Source organism: Zootoca vivipara, chromosome 3, assembly GCF_963506605.1.
Source record: "Zootoca vivipara chromosome 3, rZooViv1.1, whole genome shotgun sequence".
Taxonomy (NCBI): domain Eukaryota; kingdom Metazoa; phylum Chordata; class Lepidosauria; order Squamata; family Lacertidae; genus Zootoca; species Zootoca vivipara.
The window spans coordinates 106,148,231-106,173,475 of NC_083278.1; the positions used below are offsets into that span (position 1 = coordinate 106,148,231).

At 46.9% G+C, this 25,245-nt stretch overlaps 1 protein-coding gene across 1 annotated transcript in view; it reads right to left on the bottom strand.

Moving 5' to 3' along the window:
• Positions 1 to 1,357: 1,357 nt before the first annotated feature.
• Positions 1,358 to 25,245, bottom strand: part of FSHR (follicle stimulating hormone receptor) — an 88,166-nt gene continuing 64,278 nt past the window's right edge. The window contains exons 5-10 of the mRNA XM_035110488.2: positions 24,557 to 24,628; positions 22,704 to 22,781; positions 15,519 to 15,587; positions 13,253 to 13,327; positions 7,769 to 7,954; positions 1,358 to 2,998 (exon numbers count right to left, since the gene is read on the bottom strand). Of these exons, the coding sequence (XP_034966379.2) occupies positions 1,768 to 2,998; positions 7,769 to 7,954; positions 13,253 to 13,327; positions 15,519 to 15,587; positions 22,704 to 22,781; positions 24,557 to 24,628 (1,711 nt within the window). The 3' untranslated portion in view covers positions 1,358 to 1,767. The remainder of the gene's footprint in view (positions 2,999 to 7,768; positions 7,955 to 13,252; positions 13,328 to 15,518; positions 15,588 to 22,703; positions 22,782 to 24,556; positions 24,629 to 25,245) is intronic.

Below are 25,245 nucleotides of genomic sequence, written 5' to 3' on the forward strand. Positions count from 1 at the left end.
GCTCCACCCAGTTCCAAAATGGCCGCCGCGCCAGAATAAACCGTGAAAAAACAAAAAAAAAATCCGTTTTTTCGGCTGGGAACAGCTGGAAAAACGGGGGTTTCCCGGAGAAAACAGGAGACTTGGCAGCTATGCACTTTACCCGACACCATTTTTAAAATATATAATCTAAGCTTTCCCCTCTCTCGCCACATGCTGCTGTTTGTTCTGGTTGAGAGAACATACATGTACCTATAGCTCACCTGATTATTTTTCCTTGCGGGCAAGCGGGAGCATGGAGGGGACGTTTAAATCAGGGAAATGGCATAAGAAGAAAGGGTTAACCCCCTCCCCGTGCAATATAGATCAATCCATTCCTTGCCCTGCTGGCAGCTTTTAACTTTGAAAAGTGGAGGAGATGCTGAGCGTGAATCTTCCAGGCTCTATCTACTGAAGTGTGGCCGTGAGCCTCCTCGAATATTACCAAGAAATTACACTGATTGGATGGTTCAGGGAGTAATGCTCACTCTTACCTGGTTCTGGAAGCAAGGACCCATAGTGCTTCCCTTTTATTACTGAGGCAAACACGTAGAAAGGGCTAAATCAGTGACAGAGCACACATTTTGCATGCAGAAGGTCTCAGGTTCAACCTTCAGCATATTTGGTTTGTAGGTAGTAGAACCACTTGGAAAGACCATTGCATGAGAGTTTGGAGAGCTTCTGCCAATTCAGTAGATAAGGGGTGGGAAAGCTATGGCGAGATGTTGTTGGATGGCAGCTCTCATGATCCTTGACCGTTAACCACATGGGCTTGGGCTGATGGGAGTCGGACTCCCTCAATATCTTGATACAAAGATACAATATCTTGATACAAATATTTTGATACAAAGCATCTCAAAACATTCATTTGGGGCTCATCCAGACTTCCTTTTGCACTGCACTTTCCAGGCACAGGTCAGGTGGTGCCCTGTAATTTGGCAATCCCCTGCTCTTGCCTTCCATGCTGCTAAATTCATTATGTCATAGTTGCAATGCCTTGTGGCACCACCCTCTGTTCAGCACCTGGTGTGGGAGAACCGGCTGTGCTGCCCTAAATCTGCCTCTGCTCGGAAAAACCCCATGTTTTGCTACTGAATCAGAGCAAACGACAATCCACGGAAAACCCGATTGCCATTTTCTCCCATTCAGTGGTAAAATGTGGGTTTTCCTGGGGAAAGTGACAGGACAAACAAACAGCAACAAAACCTGCTCGGACATGGAGCTTTAAAGCCCAGACCTGGGCCTAGAAATACAACACAAAAGGAAGTCTAGGTGAGTGCTAAGTAAGCTTTCAGTTTGTGGGGTCACCCAGTAAGGGGAAAAAAAAACAACTCCCCAGAAGTTTAAAAATTAAGTTTTTGTTTTGCAGAATCTGTTTGAGTACCTGGCAAAATCAAGTCACAACGCAACTCATAGGTAGGCATACCTAATCCATGTGACTAAAGAACACTTAGGTTTGGTACATTCTGGAATGTAAATGGTAAGAACAGAAGCTTTTGTCTTCTTCTGTAATTCTCTGTCTCTCCAGGAAAACGTGGGTCCCTCTTTTGATAATTCTTGGCATAACTCCACGGATTATAGAATCACAGAACCGCAGAGTTGGAAGGGACCCAAGGGTCATCTAGTCCAACCTCCTGCAATGCAGGAATCACAGCTAAAGCATCCATGACAGATGGCCATCCAGCCTGTGCTGAAAAACTCCCAAGGAAGAAGACTCCACAACCTAGAAAGTCCCCCCCCCCTGTAGGTTTAGTCAGAATCTCCTTTCTTGGAACTTGAAGCCATTGGTTTGGGTCCTACCCCCGTGTGTTCTGAGTTCACATGATTCAGGGGGACTAATGCATAAGCAGGTCCCTCGCTGGCTTTGGGAGCAGGTGTACAGTGCCCGTTTTTCATATGAGAGGTAGGAATGGTGGAGGAGGTTTCCGTTCGGTAAATCTGAGCATGCATTTCGCAAAGGCCAAATTTGCTCAGCAAAATGAAAAAATCCTTGCGAAAATTCTTGGTGAAGATGGCGTACAGGAACGGGTTGGCGCACGAGTTGATGGGGTAGAACAGAACCAGGAGGATCTTTGAGTTGGACACGGTGATGAGAGGGAGCTTGAGCGATGCCGATATGGCGAAAAAGGAGATGGGCGCCATGCAGAGGAAGTCTGTGAAGATCAGGACCGCCATGCGCTTGGCAATTTTGGTGTCGCTGTTGGACGAGATGATGTTGGGGTTCCTCACGGTGATGTAGATGCTGATGTAGCAAGTGCAGATGATGAGAAAGGCCAGGATGTTCAGTACCAGCAGAAACATGATATATGCCTGGGCAAGGCGAGTTTCTATATCCATGGGTAGGCAGATGCTAACTTTCATGTAGCTGCTGACTTGGAAAATGGGGAGGATGGCCACAGTGAAGGCAAAAGCCCACCCGACAAGCATGATGGCCACAGCGTGTCGGAAGCGGACTTTGCGTTCCAGCTCCATGGCATAGGTTATGGTGTGCCACCGCTCCAGCGTAATGAAGGTCAGGGTGTAGACGGAAAGTTCGCTGGCAAAGACGGTGAAGAAGCCGGCTGCGTTGCAACCGGCACCCGTTTGCCAGTCGATGGCATAGTTGTAATACTGGCTCTTGGTCTGTATGTCTTTGACGGCGATCAGCAACAGATAGATACCGGTGCACAGGTCTGCAAACGCAAGGTTGCACATGAGGAACCGAGGGACAGTGAGCTTGGACTGGCTGTTGACTATGATCAGGAACACAACCAGGTTCCCCGTGATGGCGAGGATGCTGATGAACCATATGAGAACCCGGAGGACATTGTAGCCCATGATGTCTTCGCAGGGGTTGAAGGCGTCTGGCTCAGGGAAGCAAATGACTTGAACCTCTTCCTTGCACAGGCTTTGGTAGTAATCGTGCTCGTCCAGGTCAAAATCTGTCTCGTCGGGATCTAGCAGGAGAGATGACTTATTGCATATGGGGTGGAAAACAGAACTGGAAGGGAAGAAGAAGAATGCGGTCACAAGTCTCAAAAATGCAGCAAGAAAGGAAGAGTTGCACATGCGCAGGTACACACACAGGCAAACTATTGCATTTTCCCTTGTTAACAACCCTTTGCAGATCTCTTTTTAATGACAAATTACACAGGGCTTTATATCTAAACCTCTGGGTCCAGTTCAAGGTTCAGATACTTACCTTTAGAATCCTAAATGGCTTGGGGTTCAAATATATGAAGGGGCACCTACTCCCATCTCAACTTACTTCTTTAAGATCATCTGCCCTATCCATGTTCATTGTCCATTGGCAGCACAGAGATAACCTACAAGGCAGAGGGCTTTCTCACCCCTACATATGGGAAGCTCCCCCCACAAGAACTTTGTCTGTTCCCACTAATTATACGCATGCTCGTGTGCAATTTTGCACAATGCATACATTTTTGCAAAGCAATTTCCCCCAATATAATGTAAGTTATTTTATATATCATTTGTGCTTTTAGAAAAATCAACAATATGCACTTATATGGACAGTTTAACAGCCCCGCCCCCAATATATGCATTTATGCATGCATTGCGTAACAACAGAACTGCTCTGCAAAATTCAGAGAAGTCTCAATTTCAGCTACGTTTTGGTTCGCATATTATTTCAGGAAGCATGAATTAAGTAGGCTCACCTTCAAATGCGAAATGAACCGATTTCTCTCCCTCCCACCTCCCCAATCCCTAAACAGCCCCAGCTTCATCTCTCGTCTTCCTCGTGTGTGTGTGTGTGTGTGTGTGTGGGAGGGAGCCTATCTTGAACACAAAAGCTGACTTGAAGTCTCTGCCGCTGAACTCAATCCCATGAAAGAATCATCACCTTTCTTTGATTTCTTTGATCAAAGCTTAGGAGGAAACAACAGCAACTCTCTGGATGACTGACTGCAGAGGAGGTTTGGAAACCGACGTTGCATTTCTATGTCAAGTGGAGTGGTGTTTGGGGGGGGGAGAGAGAAAACAGCCACCCATCCCACACTCCCCTCTGTGTGGGAGAAGAGAGGTTGTTGGCGAGAAGAAAGTATTTCTCTTTCTGAAGTTGAGGAAGAAAGCATTGCTTGACGTGGAAATCTTTTACATTGGCAAACGCAGAGTCCTGAGAGGGCAGCCCCATAATGAGGTTTCGTGCAACCCTATTCTGATTCCACCAGCCCTTCTCTCTCTCCTGTTCACTCTTGTTATATCTCCCTCGCATACCTCCGCAAAAATTCCTAGGAGAATTTGTCTCGGTCTTGAAATAAACGCAGAGCAAATACTCAGGATATTTCTAGCAATATGGTGTGCATTATTTATCGCCTCTGGCCAACTTTGGAGACTGGGGCATGGATCTGTGTACTACGTTCGACCTCCACAGTCGGAGGCAGCAATGCTTCTGAATACCAGTTGCTGGAAGCCACAGGAGGGCAGAGTGCTGTTGCATTCAGATCCTGCTTGTGGGTTACCCACAGGCGTCCGGTTGGCTACCATGAGAAGAGGGTAGAATCAAAGAATTGTAGGGTGGGAAGGGGCCCCGGGGGCCATCTAATTCAATGCAGGAATCTCAACTAAAGCATCCATGGCAGTTGGCCAGCCAACCTCTGCTTAAAAACCTCTAACGGAGGGCAGATCAACACCTTCCAAGGGAGTCCGTTTCAATACCCTTCTTAAATTCTGGTGCCCAGAACTCTATCCTTATGTTCTTAAATAGTCACCTGGGGCAACATCACAGTAGCAGGGAGCAAAAAGCTCCTAGCCGCTCTTAGCCATGCTTGATCAAGCTACGGGGCCAATTCATATTTTCTTTTCTTCTATCTGCCTCCCATGTTGGGGCAGAGGGCTTTAACCTTTCTAGCCAGGCCTCTACCATTGCACATGTGTGTTTGTGCAAGAGCCCTTCTGAGCTGCCCACACCATCCACCTGAATCTAAGGGAACGAGGGAGGCGGAGGCGCATTTATTTGACCTGCACCAGAACCAGGGGCAACCCCCAAACTAGCTAGGGAGACACCTTGCTGTAGGTTTTAGAACCTCTGCAGGCAGCGAACATGGCTGTTGTCAAACCAGCATCTGTTCAGGGCTGCCCCAAGGCGCCTGGCGACTTATTGTAACAACTTCACGGTGATTTCCGGCACCTATTTTTCTTGGGGGAAAGCACTGTACACACACACACCTGTCTGTCTACCTATCTGTCTGCCTATTCTAGACACTAATTGAGTGAAAGAACCACTGGCCATTTGCTCGTGGATTACTTATCAACTGCAAAGACAGTTCCAAAGCTGCAATCTTACACACTTACCTGGGAGCAAGTCGCACTGGACTCAATTGGGCTTACTTCTGAATAGTCATGCACAGCACTGCGCTGTCAAGTACTTCTTAAGCGAGGAGTACATACTCAGGATCACTTAAAGCAGATTGGTTGTGCCTTAAGCGCCAGGACATCCTGAGCATATGCACTCTTGGTCTGCAAATTTTGAACATGAGTGGTGGACCAGGAGGGTCCTCATAAATAATAATAATAATAATAATAATAATAATAATAATAATAATAATAATAATGGATTTTGCAAAGCTGAAACCAGCCCACCTATGCCATGAAACGCTGAACCGAGAAGCGGTTAAATGCATGATCGGCAACACAAACCGACAGGGTTTGTGGGTTAATTAAATCAATCAACGTGTAAATTTCAAAGCATACTTGAGAAAGATGGAGATAAATGAGGAGGACCCTTGATGCTTGAAGGCCCTGCGATACCCCACTGGTGGCAAATCATTTGTAGGGAAGGTTGATTTAAGAGGCTGAGGAGGCCCTGTGATTAGCATTGGTAAAGCTCCACGGGGGTCTTGTTAATGAGTCTTTTCGAAAATCAGGGACGCAAATGCACACTGTGGGTGTATCAATTTCATCGCGCCCACTCCTACCCTGTCCTACGGCTGCCTCAATGCCTATGGTCCTCTTCCCATCTGCCAAAGTGATAGAGAGCCTCCGGAAGCAGCCTTTTTGTGAAGCAGTTCTTTTGTGAAGGCAAGTCTTGCAGACTTGAGGATTGTTTCTACAGTACTTTGCCATTGTCTGTCATTTACATACATATTCTACATAGGAGGGACCAAGCAGGCATTCAGATATAGACTGAATAACATCAGTCCCCCCAGAGGCAAAAACAATGTGTACCTGAATTCACCACCCAAAGTCTGCTTCTTTTGGGCAAGCTGCAAAAAAGGAAAGATTTCTCTCGCTTCTGTTGGCTGGATTCAAAACGGCCCAACAACTTCTTTGGGCTCTCGCCTAAGCAGGCAAGGGTCTGTCTGGTAGCGAGCAGGGATGGGTGAATACGTCAATTTTGGTTTGTCTCAGATTCTCATTTTCCGAGTCTTAGGCTCAGTACTTTACATTTCCACACCAGTTTGTACAGGTTTTGTTTTTTAATGTCCCATGATAATTTGCCAGCATTTTGGAACAAATTTCTCCTGATACACACATTTTTGTATGCTGCTATAATGCAACTGTATACATTCAGAGCCATAGCTAGGTGATATTGCGCCCCTGGCAGAACCGTCCAGATTGCATCCCCTAACCACAGAAAAATTAGCTCTCCTTTCCGCCTCTCCTCCAAACTCCCCCCCCCCTCCAACCATTCAATTCACCCTCTACTTAAAACCTTTTCTTATGAGGCAATAATTGATATTTTTATTTATAGACATATTTATGTACATGTTTTTAGCTGATTTTGTGCCCCCTCCTCGCCTGTGCCCCTGGCGGGGGCCCACCTCACCGCCCCATAGCTACTGCCCTGTATACATTATTTTCACCAATCTATGCAGATTTATGCAAGCTTTACATAGCAAATGCTTTTTTGTACTTTCCTGGGAAGCTGCACTGCAGAAACAGAAGTGTGGTTTTGGAAGGATATCTGATTTATGACAGCCATCTTCAAATATCTCAACGGCTGTCCCATGGAAGAGGGAACAAGCTTGTTTTCTCCTGCTCTGGAGGGTAGGGCTTGAACCAATGACTTCAAGTTACAAGAAAGGAGATTCCAACTCAAGATCAGGAAGAACTTTCTTACAGTAAGAGCTATTCAACAATGAAACAGACTCGCCTTCCTTGGAGGTTTTCAAGCAGAGATTGGATGGCCATCTGTCATGGCTGCTTTAGCTGAGATTCCTGCCTTGCAATTCCCTTCCAACTCTACGATTCTGCAATTTTTAAGTGGTGTGTGAAAGCTCTTGGGCCCTCTCCAACCTCCTCTGCCTTATAAGAAGAAGGTCTTAGCAAGAAGGAAGAGAAGTTGCCTTGCATCTGTGGCAAACTAGCAACCCCTCCATGCTGTTGGATTCCCACTCTCATTGGTGAATCCTTTAAAACAGGAGTGGGAAACTGCAGCCCAACATACCTTCCTGAGCTACAGCTCTCATCATCCTTGACCACTGGCCATGCTGGCTGGGGCTGATAGGAGCTGGAGTCCAACAAATATATAGAGGGGTTACAGGCTTCCCAATTTCTGGTCTAATGGGTAGTCTTCCTTACATCTGGAAAGGTGACCATACTTGACCATTGGTATTTCCTGCTCAAGGCATGAGAGCTGGGAGTCTGTGAGCCTACGTGTTTTTGAAACTGTTTGAGAAACTTTAAAGGTGCTACACCAGTCTCTCTCATAGCAGGACAGAGAAATGGCATGTGACTCAAGACTCAAGACAGACTTGGACACTTACAAAGAAATCCAGACTCTTAAATGCACAGAAATAGAGTCACTCACTTTTGTTTTGTCCAGTTTGCAAATGCACAGCAGTGGCTTGGGTAGGTGAGGTTTGCCTGGGTCAAGGAGCGGAACTTGTCCAAAGGAGGTAGTTTCTTTAAGTTGTAGGCAGATCTTGCTATCAGCTTGTTAATATTCTCCAGTCCAATGATGGGCAGCTGGCTGATCTTGGTCTCTGAAATATCCCTTTAAGAAGAAATGTGATTGCTTCATAATTCCAAACAAACCAATTCACTACTTACATGGAACGCTGGACACATTTTGAGAATCTCCTTCATTAGCAACGTAAAATAAACTAGCAAGAAACACTAAACAATAATATGATCTTGTGCAAGCTTCCTTGAGAGTAAGCCCTACCGAAGACGTGGGTCTTACTTGTAAGTAGGGACGTCAGAAGGCATTATTTTTTATTGTGCCCTATCACATGTAGCAGGGTTTCCATTCTGCTGCAGTCCATCTTCTGCCAAAACCCATGTTACTTGTCTTGCTGTCCTCTGTGGTGATATTACCTAACTTACATCATCAATTACCTAAACTGCATCATCATTGTGTCATTCTACCCCATTCGTGTTAATGCAAAGGGAACACAATACAAAACGGGAGAAGAAATGTAATCAATAACGTATTGCTTGTGGACTGAAAGCAAAAACAACAGGGAATATCGGTCATATTCACTGAATTGATTTCTGTTTCAGACATGGGAATAAGCAAACACCGGCAATTTCTATTCCCGTTTCTGTCGGAATTCTCCAACACCCCTATTTGTAAACTCTCCTGGGCTCAAGACATAGTTTCTCATCTATACGCTCTGATCCTTGTGTTAAAATACTAGAAACCTGCAGCTAAAGACTTGTACAGATACTTTAAGACAGGGGTTCCCAACAAAATTTTCTCAAGGACCCCTCATCGAGCCACTATTGTGACAAGGACCCCCATTAATTCCTAATCCTAAATCTAATTCCTAATTCCTAATCTAATTTTTCCAGTAAGCTTAACACTGATCTTGGAAGGGTTAGGTTCAAGGGACGCCGACGATTTAGGTTCAATGGACACTGACAAGATCGGTTCGAGAGTCACTGACTTACTTGGTTGAACATCAAATGCATTATCTTCCTCTTCATCTGTAGGCCTTTGTCGTTTTAACGAACCACTTTTTAACCAACGGTCCATTTTTAACTACGCGAACTGTAGCTTCCGCGAAAAACAACGCTTTGTTTACAAACACTACTATTTTGCAAAGAGGCAGCGCGCGCCAGGGAGGAGGGAGGGGAATGGAGAAGACAGGGTACCTGCGCAGTAGTGCACAAATGAAGCCGACGCGCGCAAAGCATCTTGGGGAGGTGAGCGTTAGTAGAATGCGTGCACTGCCTCTTTGCAAAACAGTAGTGTTTGTAAAGCGCCACCTAACGGCATACAGCAGAACTACTTCCTCTATCTAATTTTAGTTTTGCGCTAGACTCTGCTCATGCAGGAAGCAGCCAAAACAAAAAATCTGTTATCATACGAAATATATTTAATATATTTTTTATTCTAATAGCATCTTGCGGACCCCTCTGGCATAGCTCGCGGACCCCTGGGGGTCCGCGGACCACCTGTTGGGAACCACTGCTTTAAGACATTGAGAAAAGCTCTCAGCTATGGTCTTCAGCAGCTAGCTATTTGCACCACCAGACCTCTGGATCATCAGAAGACCAGGCTGGCTAGTCCTTAGGATGAGAATGGTTTCTGAACACACCTCTCCAGCCAGGCAGGCAAGAGTCTTTTCAATGACACCTTCCCAACTAGGCGAAAGCGTTCAAGTAGGGTTCGAAGAAGAGCATGAAAGGGGTGTGGCCTAATGAGAGTGGGCGGTGGCCTGGGAAACACCCTGCCTTAAGGGGAAAGGTGCCCTTAAGCGCATATTTAGCCTGAAGGGAGTCAGCTGACTCTACAAGCCAATCAGGACACACCAGACTGCATAAAGGCCTTATATCCAAGCCAGTTTCTCAAGTGGTGCAGCGAGTCCTTACAGACTCTGCCTGTTGTGGTTCCTGATTTCCGACTGTCTCTGATCATGTCCGCGATTGAGCCCCAGCTGCAACCTGGGCCAATGCCTGGCCGTCGCCTCAGCTGACACAGAGACAGATAGATAGGGTTGCCAGACTCAACAGAGGACAGGACTTCTGTGCCTTTAATTGCCCTGCTCTCTTTTGAGTCTGGAAACCTTAAGGAGAAACCAGCAGACCCTTTGCTTGGAAATCAAACAAAGGGTCTGCTGGTTTCTCTTTAAGGTTTCCAGACTCAAAAGAGAGCAGGGCAATTAAAGGCACAGAAGTCCTGTCCTCTGTTGAGTCTGGCAACCCTACGGATAGAGCTCCTTAATCTTTCAACGAACAATTTTGTGGGAAGAGGGAATTCCAGCAGGTTCACCCATGCCCATGCCAGATTAATTCTGCTGATAACATGTTAAAGGTACACATGCCCCATTCTCTGTTGCCTGCCCTAACTTCAACTTGTACCCCACTGAGCCTCACTTTGTTCTCCCTGGTCCTCAGGGCATCCATCTCTGAAGCTCCTTTGCCTATTGGTTCCTCCTCTGTCGTCAGCACCCAACCCGTTTTGTCTTTGGATCCTGCATGAATTTTTTGCCTCACCCAAAGGGGCCCATAGCTGCCAAGTTTTCCCTTTTCTCGCGAGGAAGTCTATTCAGCATGAGGGAAAATCCCTTTAAAAAAGGGATAACTTGGCAGCTATGCAAAGGGGCCTTTCATTTCCTTCTTAGAAATCACACTGTTTGCCAAAGTTCTAGCAAAGCTGACACATTTGATGCATTTCTCCTGGGCAGTTAGAATGTTCATGAACATCCCATGTTAGCCTGTAGACAGGCAGCCTGCAGGTAATAGCTGGCTTTTAGCTTTCTTTTTTGGGGGGGAGGGGGGAGGAAACTCATATAAAGGGATATGGATGTCAAGGTTGCTAGTACCAAGCCCAGTTTTCCAGGAGGGAAGCCATGCTGAACAGATATGATTGCTTTCTGCAAGAAAATAGCAACGAGAGCTGACAAGGAGGAGACAACAGGCAATCTATTTGGCTTCCATGTCCCCAAAATACAAGTTCTTGCAGCATTAGCACGGCGAGATATTGACACTAGAGGGGTTTGTGTGTGTGTGTGTTCAGATGATGCTTCACAGCTGCAAGGCCACAATACACGGAAACAAACCAGTGTGTATGAGGAAAAGTGCCATGCAGAGAATTCAAGTGGTTTGCCATTTGGTCAAGGACTGTCTTCACAGTACATGAGTGGTCTGAAGGAGAGAAGGCACCCCAAAAATGAATGAGTGTTGGATGATGGCACAAAATGGGTGGAGCAAGGAGGGACGATTCCCTGACGGAGGCTGAAGCTGAAGGGGCCTGGAGAGGGTAAAAACTTGAGGGCTTCTGCTCATTGCAGCAAATTGACCATTAGGTCAGCATGAAAGCGGGTGGGGTTGGGTGGGGTGGTGAGAATCTGAAGATGACCACTGTTCATTGCAAAGGGAGGAGGGCAGACATACTGGTAAAGCTGATAAAGTGGCTTACATAATGAATGACAATACAGTAGGTAAAAAATGTTGCCTTTAACCGATCCAACCGGATGCTGGCGATGAAGCTTTCATCTTGGGCATCTTATTGCTGTGCATTTGCATACTCTTTGGAACGTGTTCCTTTTCATGGGCAGACCGCACAACTAAATTTGGGCCAGGTAAGGGAACCAATCTCAGGTCCAATTATAGAAAGGGCTGGTTCTACCATTTGGCAGGCAGAAGTGGCCCACCTTGATCAGCATGTAGATTTGGAGGTGCCGATAAAGCAGGGGCTGGGGAGACGGCAGCCTTTGAGATACAGTTGGACTCCCCATCAGCCCCAGCCAGCAGGACCGATCATCAGGGATGATGGGAGTTGTAGTCCAACAACATCTTGAGGGCCACAGGTTCTCCACAGCGGCGGAGCTTCATGCTCCGCCACCAGGGGCGGAGAGCAGTCGCGCTGCCCCCAGGGATGTGGTGGGTGTTCTGGGGGCGGGGCGTGGTGTGCGCAGGGGCGGGACACACGTTTTGGGGGCGGGGTGCGCCATGCGCAGGGGTGGGCCTTTTGGGGGTGGGGCGGGCAGCCACGATGGCACCCCTGGGATCTCGCTGCCCAGGGCGCCCTGCCCCCACCGCCCCTATCTTTCTACGCCCCTGGTTCTCCATCTTGCTGTGAACCGGTCTTCTTGCTTACCCGGCCAATCTCTCTGAAGCACCTTATGTTGGTTAGAGATTGATAGGAGAAGACAGGACAGGGTGGATCCCCAGCTGATACCCCACTTAGTCCCGAGTTCTAGTTCCATTGTTAACTTGAGTGGCACCACCTTGCAACTCAATGTGCGGCTTCACCTTCTACGCAAACACTGGCTCCGGATCCTACTTTTTGAATATAAACTACTCGGCATTGTTAATTGTCACCTGAATACTGATTCGGGAACAACGAGCCTTAAATCAGCCTGTCGAGCAATTTAATAAAAAAAACCACAATTTGTTGTGCTGGTAGAAAAAGAAGAAGAGGAGGCGGTGGTGGAGGGGGGTTGGAAAAAGAAAGCAAGAAATAGAATTGATTTAGTCAATTCTGTTTTCGCCAAGCAAAGATGTTATTATGGGTCAATCATTCCTGTAAGTGAAAGTACGTTTGGGTGTATTCTCCGGTGACAGATGAGTAGAAAAACTCTCTTTCATGATCTTGGCCAGGATAAAAAAAAAAAGGGGGGGGAAGGCAATTTACCATCCACAGAACGATGTAATAGAACAGAATAATTCTCATAAAAATAACTCAGTGTTTAAATTTGAAGTATCGGATGAATCTGAACAGCAGTGAAATCAATTTGATAACCCATCAGAATTTGATGGTGTTTGGCTCCTGCTTACAAAGGCGTCACGTTAACTTCTCGCTACAGGGAAACGGTGGTTATTTCCCTCCCACCCCCCCACCCGCCCTGCTGTAACCCCATCTCAAAGAAATGTTTATTGCTTGGCTGCTACAAAGAAGCTTCAGTTACAGCCTTATCCAAATATTAAAATCACGGATAAGGAAGAGCTGGAATCCTGTGCAGGGGAAACAAAACAAAACAGGGGGGGTTGGAATAAACATTATCAGGAGCAGAGGACAAATACAGATGGTGAGATTTACATGAGGCTGGCGATGCTGTGGGAGTCAGAGGCCTTTCCGCTGCCCAGAGATGGAGGGTTCTGCCCGAGAGAGGCAAGCACTGCTGAACATGATCGTGCGATTGAAAAATCCATTAGCCTGGACACACGAACAGAATAATCATAGGGAGGAGGCCTTGCTGGTCCATGCCCCGTAAGACAGCAGGCTGGGGTGCGGCGTTTTTGAATTCTGAATATCTATGGATGTGCCTCCTTGTCTGTTGTGACGACTCATCTGAGATACTGACACAACAGCAGCAAAAAATTAGTGAGAACTATTACTTACAAAATGCCTGGTCCATTGGCTCCCTGGAAAACTTCATTAGGTAATTTTTCCAGCTTGTCATTACCACTCAGATTTCTGTATTAGAAAGAAGAAATAAATAAAAGTTATGGTTACAGTTTGATCCCCCCCCCCAAATCAACTAGCTAGGGTTGCTTAAATGGCTAATGTTTAATTAACTAGTCAGTTATTTTCATAGCTGCCAAGTCTTCCGTATTTCCTGGGAAATCCCCGTTTTTCCAGCTGTTCCCAGCCGAAAAAACAGATTTTTTTGTTTTCCCCCGGTTTATTCTGGCGCGACGGCCATTTTGGAACTGGGCGGAGCATGCTCAGAAGCGACTTTTGATGCTGCTTTGCCCAGTTCCAAAATGGCTGCAGCACGACTTCTGGTGCGGTGGCCATTTTGGAACAGGGCAGAGCAGCATCAAAAGTCGCTTCTGAGCATGCTCCACCCAGTTCCAAAATGGCGACAGCGCTACTTCCGGTCTGCTACTTCCGGTCCAGTCCCTTATTTCTCAGGCCGGAACTTGGCAGCTATGTATTTTTAAAGAAAGGCTATGAACCCATCCGGACCCTGCAACCATCATTGGGGGCCCTTTAACTTTAAGCACGATCGCCTGAGTTTGCTTTTTTCACCTCTTCCCTCCTTTTGTCTTGTGTATTTTAGACTGTAAGTCTGCTCTGGGCAGGGGCGGAGGAAGGGGGGGTGCGATGGGGGTGGTCCGTCCCGGGTGTCACCACTGAGGGGGGGTGACAAAATGCCGAGCAGCACTCACCGCGGGGCCTGCAGCGGGCCTGAGCCACGCATCTCTCCTGGGAGTGACACGGGAGTGCCCCAAATCGTCTGCCCGCCACCTCCCCCTCAGCTGTAGGGCGACTGAGTGGGAGGAGGCAGGCAGACTCCTTGGAGGCCTTGCAGAGTGTCCTGCCCGGCTCGTCCTGCCCCGCGGGCGGCTGGCCCCACCCCTAGGCGCAGGGCATGCATACCGCCCCAGGTGCCCGATCGGCTTGCTCCGCCGCTGGCTCCGGGATGGGAAGAACAATCCGAAATGGAGTCAGGGAGGTGTGAAGTGTCAGTCCCACAGCTGGACCTCAAGCCCTGCCAGCTTGTGGCAGTTAGGGTAGAAGGTTTAATAGATTATTGTATTTTAATCTGTTGGAAGCCGCCCAGAGTGGCTGGAGAGGCCCAGACAGATGGGCGGGGTATAAATAATAAATTATTATTATTATTATTAATATTAAGGTGGGCAGGGTATTTCCCCCCCCCATTTCATTTATGCCAGTTCCAGGGAGACATAGGTAAGGGGCCCAAGGATCACCCCCCGCACAGAGGATCCAAAGGACTTTGGCTCCAGCTTTGAGTGGGAGTTCCGATAAATAACCCTGTTGTCAACAGAGCTTGGTAGACCATGGTGTGACTCTGCATAAAGCAACGTCCACTGTTCCTCTCTCTGTTATGATTTCACTCAACGGTTGTAGGATTTACACCCCTGATTCGCCACCTCTAACAACACAGTGATCCTTAGCTTTGTGTAAACTACCTAGCTTAAGACTCAATATTCTATGCAAAGAAAGAGCTTAAACACACACAAACACAGAGCTGACCTAAAGAAATACACTGAAATAAACTGAGCACGATCCAACTACAGTTAAGCATTTCTAAGCACTGGTTCCTATCAATGGGAGATGCATGTCAATGGGTGGCATTCAACCAAGGTTTACTCAGAGTAGAAATTATTGGTCCTAGCACACCCATGATCATAAACAGCCTCATAAAACAGCCTCATAAAAACCAGGACACGCACCCCCCCCCCAATCAAAGCACAGCAGCCATTCTGGGCTCCTTGCTTTTATGTGATTTTGGGCTGAGATCTCACATGGGTCACATGACTCGCATGGGATTTCCGACCCAGAAGATGGTGTCCTGGATTTGGCCCACGTCACACTGGAGGGGTTGCAACTGCCGTGGCTCTAATCCAGGCATCCCCAAACTGCGGCCATCCAGATGTTTTGGCCTACAACTCCCATGATCCCTAGCTAACAGGACCAGTGGTTGGGGAAGATGGGAATTGTAGTCCAAAACATCTGGAGGGCTGAAGTTTGGGGATGCCTGCTCTAATCTGAGTTCAGCTCAGTTGGACACCACCCTCTACTTAAATCTGTTCTACGGATAACAAAACTGTAACCGAAGTTAGTTTGCTGCAATATATATCTCCCATGGAATGCCCTCCAAAGAGCCAAATCAGTAGAATAAAGAAATAATACACACAGACTGGACAAGATGGTCCCATTGAAGGCATGGTCTTCAATTTCGCTGAGTCCATTTTTATACAGCCTTCTGCAATAAAGAGACAATGGCTGTTAGATTCTTTTTTAAAAAACAAAACAAAACACGGCAAAATTCTACTAAAATACTCCTTAAGACAAACTCTCCCCACCCCTTTAAAAAGGAATTTGTGGTAAATAACTTTTATTCCATAAAACAACAACAGCCTTCAAACTGTGACCAGGGCCGTCTTAAGCACCTTTGGCGCCCTGCCGCTGTGGTGCGACGGATCCCTCCGCCGCCCCCCGCCGCCCCGTTTTCCAGTGCGACGGGTGGGCAGCCGGCCGGGCTCAGCACACAGCGCGGTCGCCGAGGGCGCTGCTGCGCGGCGGGCGGGCGGGCTTGCTGCACAGCGGAGCGGCCGGCGGGCAGGCAGGCGCGGCTGCGTGGCACCCCCCCTGGCAGGCCGGCACTGTGGTGCCCTGCGCCACCCAGCCTGTCCGTAGAGCCGGCCCTGACTGTGACTCCCACAGAAAGTTGATCAGACAGTCTCTGGCAAAGTGATAAGAATTCAGTGAGTTGCACTTCTCCACCCAGGAATTCCAGGCAGCATACAAGGTTCATCCCTCTTTCCATTTCATCCTCATGGCAGAGCTCTGTGGTAGGTTAGGTCGAAAGAAAGTGACTTATCCAAGATTACAAAATGAATTTCATAGCTAATTGGGGATTTGGACCTGGGGTGGCCTGAAAGACATGAAAAGAAGCACACACACCCTTTTTTTTGCAATGTAACAGTTCTTCAAAGTTCGATTTGCTCATTTAAAGGGGGAAATCCTGCTATGCATCACTTCATTTGCAAATATTCTAATTTTCCAATTGCGTTCTTCACCCCAAAATAATGCATTTGTCAACCTGACAAGTAACTTCATTACCTTCACATTTATAGACCAGAATTACTACTTAAGGTTGTTACCAGATGACCTGTTAATTGAGCATTCGTCCTGATTGGCTTGCAGGGAGTTCGGACAATAATGCGCCAAGCAAAACTTATCCCCACGCTTCACAGTGCATTTTCTGGACACTTCCGTTATAGCAAAAACCCAAGTTCCTCAAACAAAAAATGTGCACATTTTGCCCTAGTGCATGCACTTTTGCACACATTACTTGGCAAGAGAACGGCCTTGCTAAATTCGGAAAAAATGCAAATTTTGAAAGATTGTTGTGTTTGCAGATTGTTTAGGAAAGTGTGAATTAAACCCGAACTGAACCAAATTCTCCATCCCTACAATGCACAATTAGCAATAACAAACCTTAGCTACAGCTCACGGTTAATGCGGAGAGAGCTTGGCCATGGTGCACCCCAGTTTGGATGACACAGCAGATGTAAGCTTCAATCTGGTAGCAGGCATGTTTCAGCAGTCTTACAGAGTCATAGTTTGGCTTACCACGTTGTGCAAAGCAGACTGAGGGATGAGGCAGGAGAGCATTCAGTGCCTTATGCAATTGCGAGTTTCTTTGGAAACTCAAAGCACTTTCTAAAATGACGAAATAACGGTAATACTGGGGAATCTCGACAAGCTTGCGGAGGGATTTTTCTCCCAGGGAATGACGATAGCTAACATGCCTTTCCCTCTCTCGGGCTCCTCGCTTCATCCCAAACAATCTTCTGCAGTCAGTTGTATTTATCACTTCCACCCCATAATTTGCCTCCTCCCCTGCTCCTATTGTGACTCGGCAAGACTCATCCACTCTTAACCCAAAGTGGCAGGCTTGAGTGATGGGCTGACAATGAATCATTTAATTAAACTGTCAGAAAGCCTCCATGCTTGGCCTCTAATCCAGAGCGAAAGCTGCCCAATCGAGCGATACGCTTATCTAAGGTCCAAGAGGGTGTGTGAAGGTTGACATGGAAATCAATTACAGTCATGGTTGGAAAGATTACCCCTTTGACTGTGAAAGGCACGTGCCTGGTAGTGTCACGTCTTTGATGCATGTCAGAGGCGATCACGGCTTACGAGGAAACCTCCCCTGATGCCTCTGGAGGTGACAAGACAAGCCAGAGAGAAATGGCTTCACAGCCAGGCTCCCTGGCATGAGCGCTTGTGTGAAACCAACAGGGTAAGCAGGAGAGAGAACAAATCAAGATGTGGACCCCCTGAGGCCTAGCCTGCAACCCCTGAGGGAAGAGTCAGACAAGGGAGTCATTCGTCAGCCAGGAAGCTCCTGACAAGACTTTCCAAACAAGGTCAGAGCGTTGATGATGATAATAATGAATACTAATATTGCAGTAGTTTCTATTAGCCATTAATTAGTAATTTTAGGTAGGTGCATTCATTGCTTTGTTCATAACTCCTGCAAAACTTCTTTAGACCATTCTTCCCAGACAAGTAATCTTATTATGTAACATTGTGTTTTTTTGCCAATACTGGGCAAGAGTTGCCCAAATTAATCCTGTCATTGGAAGCCTTGCTCAAGGGTTTCTGCTTGTGCTATGGGGCTTCCCCCCCTTCCCCTTCAAACTGACTTGGGGGTGTTCCAGAACCCCCCAGTACAGCTCACAGGAGGAGGAAAAGCTGATATGTTTGCGCAGACAGAATGTCTGTAATACCACAACGTTGAATTCCACCCAATGGTCCATCGCGCACTCACCACAACTACTACTAAGATTGCTGGCCTGATCTAGTGGCCAAAGAGAGCTACAAGTCTGGATGTTCTTGGCTGGAATCGCAACTCAACCCTACTATGTCCTCACTAGGTGGCCTTGGGCAGGTCACTTTCTCTCACCCTCGATCTCCCCATCTGTAACATGGGTGATAACAATACTGATTGCAAGGATGACAATAGTGCCATGTGTGAAGCATGTTGAACACTTAAAGGGTTTTTTTTTACACATCCTAAGCACCCAAGTTTCTCAGAGTAAACATATAGCCTTATCGACCAGGACTCTCTCTCTCTCTCTCTCTCTCTCTCTCTCTCTCTCTCTCTCTCTCTCTCCTGTTTTACAGGTGAAACTTGGAAAATTAGAATATCGTCGAAAAGTGCATTTATTTCAGTAATGCAACTTACAAGGTGAGACCAATATATGAGATAGATGCATGACATGCAAAGCAAGATATGTCAAGCCTTTATTTGTTGTAATTGTAATTATTTGTCGTTAGGTGGGTCAATTATAAATGGAATGCAATTAATGAAATGTAATAGCGTTGCTTATTTTTGTATTATTGTAACTATTTGTTTTATTACTGTGGAATTTCCAAAAGAAAGCATTTGTAAAAAATAAAAATAAAATAATAATAAGTGGCATTACTGAAATAAATGCACTTTTCAACAATATTCTGTATCACCTGTATCTCGTCGTCAGCACATACTATGTTAAAGACATACATAAAATAATAGAGAAAAGGTACCATAGGTATAAAACAAAAACATATGATAGTAATAACAATGTATCTAAATAAAAAAAATCATTCAGTAGCACCTTAAAGACCAACTAAGTTTTTATTTTGGTATGAGCTTTCGTGTGCATGCACACTTCTCATACCAAAATAAAAACTTAGTTGGTCTTTAAGGTGCTACTGAAGGAATTTTTTTATTTTGTTTCGACTCAGACCAACACGGCTACCTACCTGTAACGTATCTAAATTCTCCCAAGATTATTTAAATCCTCTATATCTTAAATTATACATCCCTTCCACTCTTTCCATGGTTTCCTATCTACTGTCCTTCCAACTGCATTTTCTTACTCTACTAATTTATTTACATTACCTTACATAATCTCCCATTATAACATCTAATGCTGAGTATTTTTCAGCCTGTTATGAATGCTTTCTTGTCATAGTATTCCCCGCCCCCATATAATCCATATATAATATCCAATCCTCTTTCAGTCTCCGGCCCTTATACTTCTTAGCAAGCAGGCTGCACATTGTACCTTTGCATCTCCCCCCCTCTCGAACTTCACACTACGCACCGAAGAAGGGGGAGCTCCATGAAACTGAAGGCCGCTGTCTAACTAGGGCAGGTTTGGTTGACCTGTGGCTCTCTGTCAGCACAAGCCAGCATGGACCAATGGTCAGGGAATGATGGGAGTCCAGCAGGACATGGAAGGCCACAGGCCCCCAGTCCCTGCTCTAGGTTCTTTCCCATTCTTTTTCTCCTCTCCATTCGTAATTGTATATGCCTCTACAATATCTCCCTGACCCTGGCTTGCCTCTTCATCTTTTCCATACAGGATTGTGGTTGGGATACTGCCCTGAAGAACTGCCAGTGACGCCACTCAGGTTACATATGACTCAGATCTGATCTGGCAGGGTGAGGGGGCTGGGGCATAGCTGCCAAGTTTTCCCTTTTCTCGCAAGGAAGCCTATTCAGCATAAGGGAAAATCCCTTTAAAAAAGGGATAACTTGGCAGCTATGGGCTGGGGAGGGATCTATACTGCTGTCAGGAGTATGGGCAGGAGTCAGGCTCTGGGGCCTGTAGTGCTTTGCAGGACTGGGGCATGCCTCAACTTGTGCTGGAGAAGCAAGGCGTGGCCACACAAGTGAAGTCCTCAGCTTGTGCTGGAGAGGCAAGGAGTAATCACCCAGGTGAGGCCACTTGAGATCTCACTGCACCTGGTGGCAGGAGCTGGGAGGGATAAAAGCCCAGCATTTCCCTTCAGCTCTTTGCCACAGCAACGCTATCCCTGCCTGGTTGCATCTGGCCTCCTGTTCCTTGGATCCTTGCCTTGTAGCTGCCGTGCTTCTTGGACCCCTGCCTCGCCTTCGCCTTGCTCCTGCCTCGTGGACCTTTGCCTTGCTTCTTGTTCCTGGATCCTTCGCCTTGCTCCTTGGACCCTTGCTTCGCCTTCACCTTGCTTCTGCCCCGTGGACCTTTGCCTTGCTTCTCGTTCCTGGATCCTTCGCCTTGCTCCTTGCTCCTTGGACCCTTGCTTCGCCTTCGCCTTGCTCCTGCCCCGTGGACCTTCGCCTTGCTTCTTGTTCCTGGATCCTTCACCTTGCTCCTTGCTCCTTGGACCCTTGCTTCGCCTTCGCCTTGCTCTTGCCCCGTGGACCTTCGCCTTGCTTCTTGTTCCTGGACCCTCGCTTTGCCTTCGCCCTGCTTCGTGCCCCGTGGACCTTCGCCTCTGCCTTCGACCCTGCTTCTTCACCACCATCTTGCCTCTGGTCCTGACGCCCGCCGACCGGACCGTGACAACTGCACAGCAATTCTGCAGATCCCCGGACAAAATGGCCGCCTGCGAACGACCTGCATGGAAACTTCTACAAAGGCACAAACAAATGGCGACCATTGTCTTGGTGATAGCAACAATGGAATGCAGGCATCTGCTTCAGGGGACATTTAGATAAGCTCATCCCACCATAACAAAGCGGGGGAAAAGAGGGCGGGGGAGGAGAAATCAGGGGTGGTTCATTAGGAAACATCATTGTTCCTGCACAGCGAAAAGGCTTCTTAAGGCCTCAGCGTGACACAGGACTGCGAAGTCGTCTGTGACAATATATTAACGTTATGCATAAGCGTAGCAGATTATCAGCCTCTCTGCCCATTGCTTGTCTGAGTAATGGAATGTCTGCAGCCAGCAGGGAAGATGAAGTCATCCTGCTGTCCTCTAGAGCAGCGCTTGAATGATGTTGGGCTGCCTTGGCAAGTGTAAAGAGAGAGCCTACCCTGGGCATCATTACTTTTTGAATTTGCTGCACGTTGCGATTTGAGAGAGAGAAGGAGAAGTTGGTGAGTGGAAACGAAAAGAAGAAATCCAGTTTGTTTGGCGTGGAGAAGGCCTGTTTTCATGTCCGTGAAACCTAATCGGCTGGAAAGTTGTTGTGGATGCAACTCCAGGGCAGTTCTTCCATTTTCCAAAAAAACAAAACAAAAAAAAAACCAGGATAAACTGCATGGGCTTGGGGAGAAGGAGCAGCACAGCGGAAACACAGAATCATAGAATTGTAGAGCTGCAACCCTTCGCAATGAAGGAACCTCAGCTAAATACTGAAAATGCAGCAGGAAAAGAGCTGGAAGTGTGTTGATGAAGAGTGCAGTGATTTTTATGGAATATGCATCAACCAGTCCCTTTTTATCTAGGACAGTAATCATTTCCCAGGGCCAGGCTCTGCTAAAGCAGTGTTTTTACTACACAGTTTTGTAGTAAGCACTTATGGAGGTGTGATCTTTTTTTTTAATTACTACACAGTCTTGGGTAGGATTCAGACTTCACCTTCCATGGAATGGAAAGCAGGTACCAGTAGCTTTTAATCATGTAGACAGATCCTTTGGTCAGAGACAGATTTTCCCACCCTCACGGCTCCCAGCACCAATTCCTACATTGCTCTGGAAGATCCCATGACTGTCTAGATTAGTAGCCACTTTGATATAGTGGTTGGACTTAGAGTGTCAAACTAGGGCCTGGGAGACCAAGGTTCAAATCTCCATTTAGCCATGAAGCTCACTGGGTGACCTTGGGCCAGTCACTGCCTTTCAGCTTAACCGACCTCCCAGGGTTGTTGTGGGGAATTGAACGAGGAGGGGGAGTACCATGGCCACCACCTTAAGCTCCTTGGAGAAAAAAGGTGAGAAATAAATGCAATGTGCAATGCAATGCAATGCAATGCAATAAAATAAAATAAAATAAGTGCTGGAGGCTAAAGAGGGAGGGGGAAATCATAAAACGTTACCTCCTCAACCCCCAACACCACTCACTAGCAGGAGTGAAGGATCCAACCCAATATTAGTTTGTTTACATGAGTGTCAAAACCCTTGTTTAAAGTTGGAGCTAGGTTAACATGGGGATACGGGTGGCGCTGTGGGTAAAACCACAGAGCCTAGGGCTTGCTGATCAGAAGGTCGGTGGTTTGAATCCCCACGACGGGGTGAGCTCCCGTTGCTCGCTCCCAGCTCCTGCCAACCTGGCAGTTCAAAAGCATGAAGTGCAAGTAGATAAACAGGTACCGCTCCGGCAGGAAGGTAAACGGCATTTCCGCGTACTACTCTGGTTCACCAGAAGCAGCTTAGTCATGCTGGCCACATGACCCGGAAGCTCCCTTGGCCAATAACGCGAGATGAGCGCTGCAACCCCAGAGTCGGTCACGACTGAACCTAATGGTCAGGGGTCCCTTTACCTTTACCTAGGTTAACATGAGCACATACACGGGCAAAAATAAAATAAATCCTATTGACCAGAGAGTACTTACATATCAAGACGTTCAGAACTGAGCCCCAGGAAAGAATTCCTCTCAATTTTGTGTATATTTATGTTGTCTTGGACGTCACTGGGATTTAAAGAAAAAATACATTTCAAAAAAGGAAATTAAAATGCACCCTTTTGATGCACTGATGGCGTTCAAGGCACCCAACACCAAACTTTCCTTGGTCTGGCAGATTTCTAACCCGCCTTTCAGTGCTAAGAGCAAAATAAAACCTAATAAAGTAAAATACTGATACATCTGCTGGTAAGAAAGAAACAAATTATCTCCAATGTTTTGACGACGTTGAAGGTTTACTGTGAGCTGCTTTGGGCACAGCTCATTGTGGAAAAGAAGCACATAGGTAAGTAAACTCAAATCAATCACGGCTCCCCTCCCATTGCTATTGCAGCAAGGGAAGCAGGAGCGGTGTTGCTATGGTCCAGCCATTGTCATGTGGGTGGGGGCATTGATAGCACAACCCCAAAGGACCCCTGAATCGGACCTCAAGGATAATGCATTCTTATGGATATATGGATTTTCAGCCCTCTTCAGGTGTTTTCTCTCCATTCAAACTCAGTCACATGTAGAGAAAACAGTGGTGCAATTGACTTCCGACAAGCACACAGAGTGTGAACAAGACTGGGTGTATGCACTGGTGTAGCAAGGGGGTGCGATGGGGGGTGGTCCGCCCTGGGTGCCACCCTGGAGTGGGGTGACACTCGGCATTTCCTGCGGCTCCCAAGCCGAGCGGCATCGCTTCAGCGCCGTGCGGCTGGTGCTGGGATCCTCTGTTTGCGGCTGCAGCCGTGGGCGGAGGGTCCCGGCACCGTCCCCACGCAGTGTTGGAGCGGTTTGCCGCTGCGTAGCAGTTTGCCGGTGGCAAGCCGCTCCAGCCCCATGTAGGGATGGTGCAGGGGTCTTCTGCTCATGGGTGCAGCCATGGGCGGAGGGGCCCGGCGCAATCCCTGTGCTGTGCTGGAGCGGTTTGCCGGCGGCACCGCTGCCTAGCGCACATGTGCGTAGCGCGCATGCATCATGCGTGGTGACGCTGCACATGCATGCTGCGTGGCAACGCCCGAGCGGCTTCCTCCGCCCCTGCGTGTATGTGTGTGTGAAGGGAGGGGGGCTCATTTAATTTCACTGCACACAGGTAGTGTAGTGGTTTATTATGTTTATTATTAGAAGCAATGGGGCTTGCATCATCCCTCACCGACACTGTAGGGGAGGCTTGCCGTACGGCAGGAAAATTCCTGACATGTGCTGGTTTTCAGGTGTAAAAATGGCGTGTGGGGGGGGGGGGCGGGGAGAGGATATTTTGCCAGAGAGCCAGTGTGGTATAATGGTTAAGAGCGGTAGACTCGTAATCTGGTGAACCGGGTTCGATTCCCCGCTCCTCCACATGCAGCTGCTGGGTGACCTTGGGCTAGTCACACTTCTCTGAAGTCTCTCAGCCCCACTCACCTCACAGAGTGTTTGTTGTGGCGGAGGAAGGGAAAGGAGAATGTTAGCCTCTTTGAGACTCCTTAGGGTAGTGATAAAGCGGGATATCAAATCCAAACTCTTCTTCTTCTTTGCCAAATTGGCAAAACGTCAGGGAAAACTCGGATGTAACTCAGTAAACATCAAAAGACATCAAACCGTTAAAGATAATTTGTTTCTTTTTTTACTTGCAGATGTTTTAATGCAAAATTCAGTGTGGAAATCCGGTTGAGATTTCCTCCAACAAACTAGAACTGATTCAGCTTTTGGCATGGCCAAATTCAGTTTTAAATAATTTCGCTTCCCTCTTTCCTTCATGGGCAACCCAAGAAAAATGGTCAAACCCCCAAAATATCAGAATAATGCAGTAAAAAACTTACAGCACAAACTTCACGGAAGAATGTATCTGATTAATGACGGGTAAATACATGATTGCAGTGTTTGATAGCAACCTGGAGGGAATAAGTAGAGGTTGTTAGCACATCTCTGAGGAAAACTAAAGAATAACAAATGACTGAAATGAAATTGAAGAAGAAAAGTTGCAGGCAAATTTTTGTTATCCTCATTTTGTTATTCAATATTTAGTCGTCGTCGTCCCCCCATTCCAAATTCTGGGTGGGGTTTGATGTCTTCTATAACTCTGCTTACAAGTTTTTCATGTGCAGGACATATTGCAGGCATATTGCTTCATTTCCAATTGGTTCATGTCCTGTAGCTTCCTGCTGAAATCCCGTGATGTTGTTGTACCACACCTTTGCTGCACACAAGAGCACCTCTCCATACGACAATCATGCAATAATGTTGGGGAAGCCACAGAACAACTAATAAAGTCGAATGATGTGCAGATGATCCAGTATAAATCCACTACTAATGTACTTCTATACTACTATTGATATATTGCTTTAAAAAAAACAAGCAAAACCTTGAACTGGTCTTTGACCGTAATAATAAATTATTATTATTATTATAACAAACAAAACCCATTCCAGTTGGGAGGCGTCATATTAAAACTACAGTTCCCAGGGTTCCCCGGGGAGACAAAATTATGATAAACCCAGTTTAAGCCTTG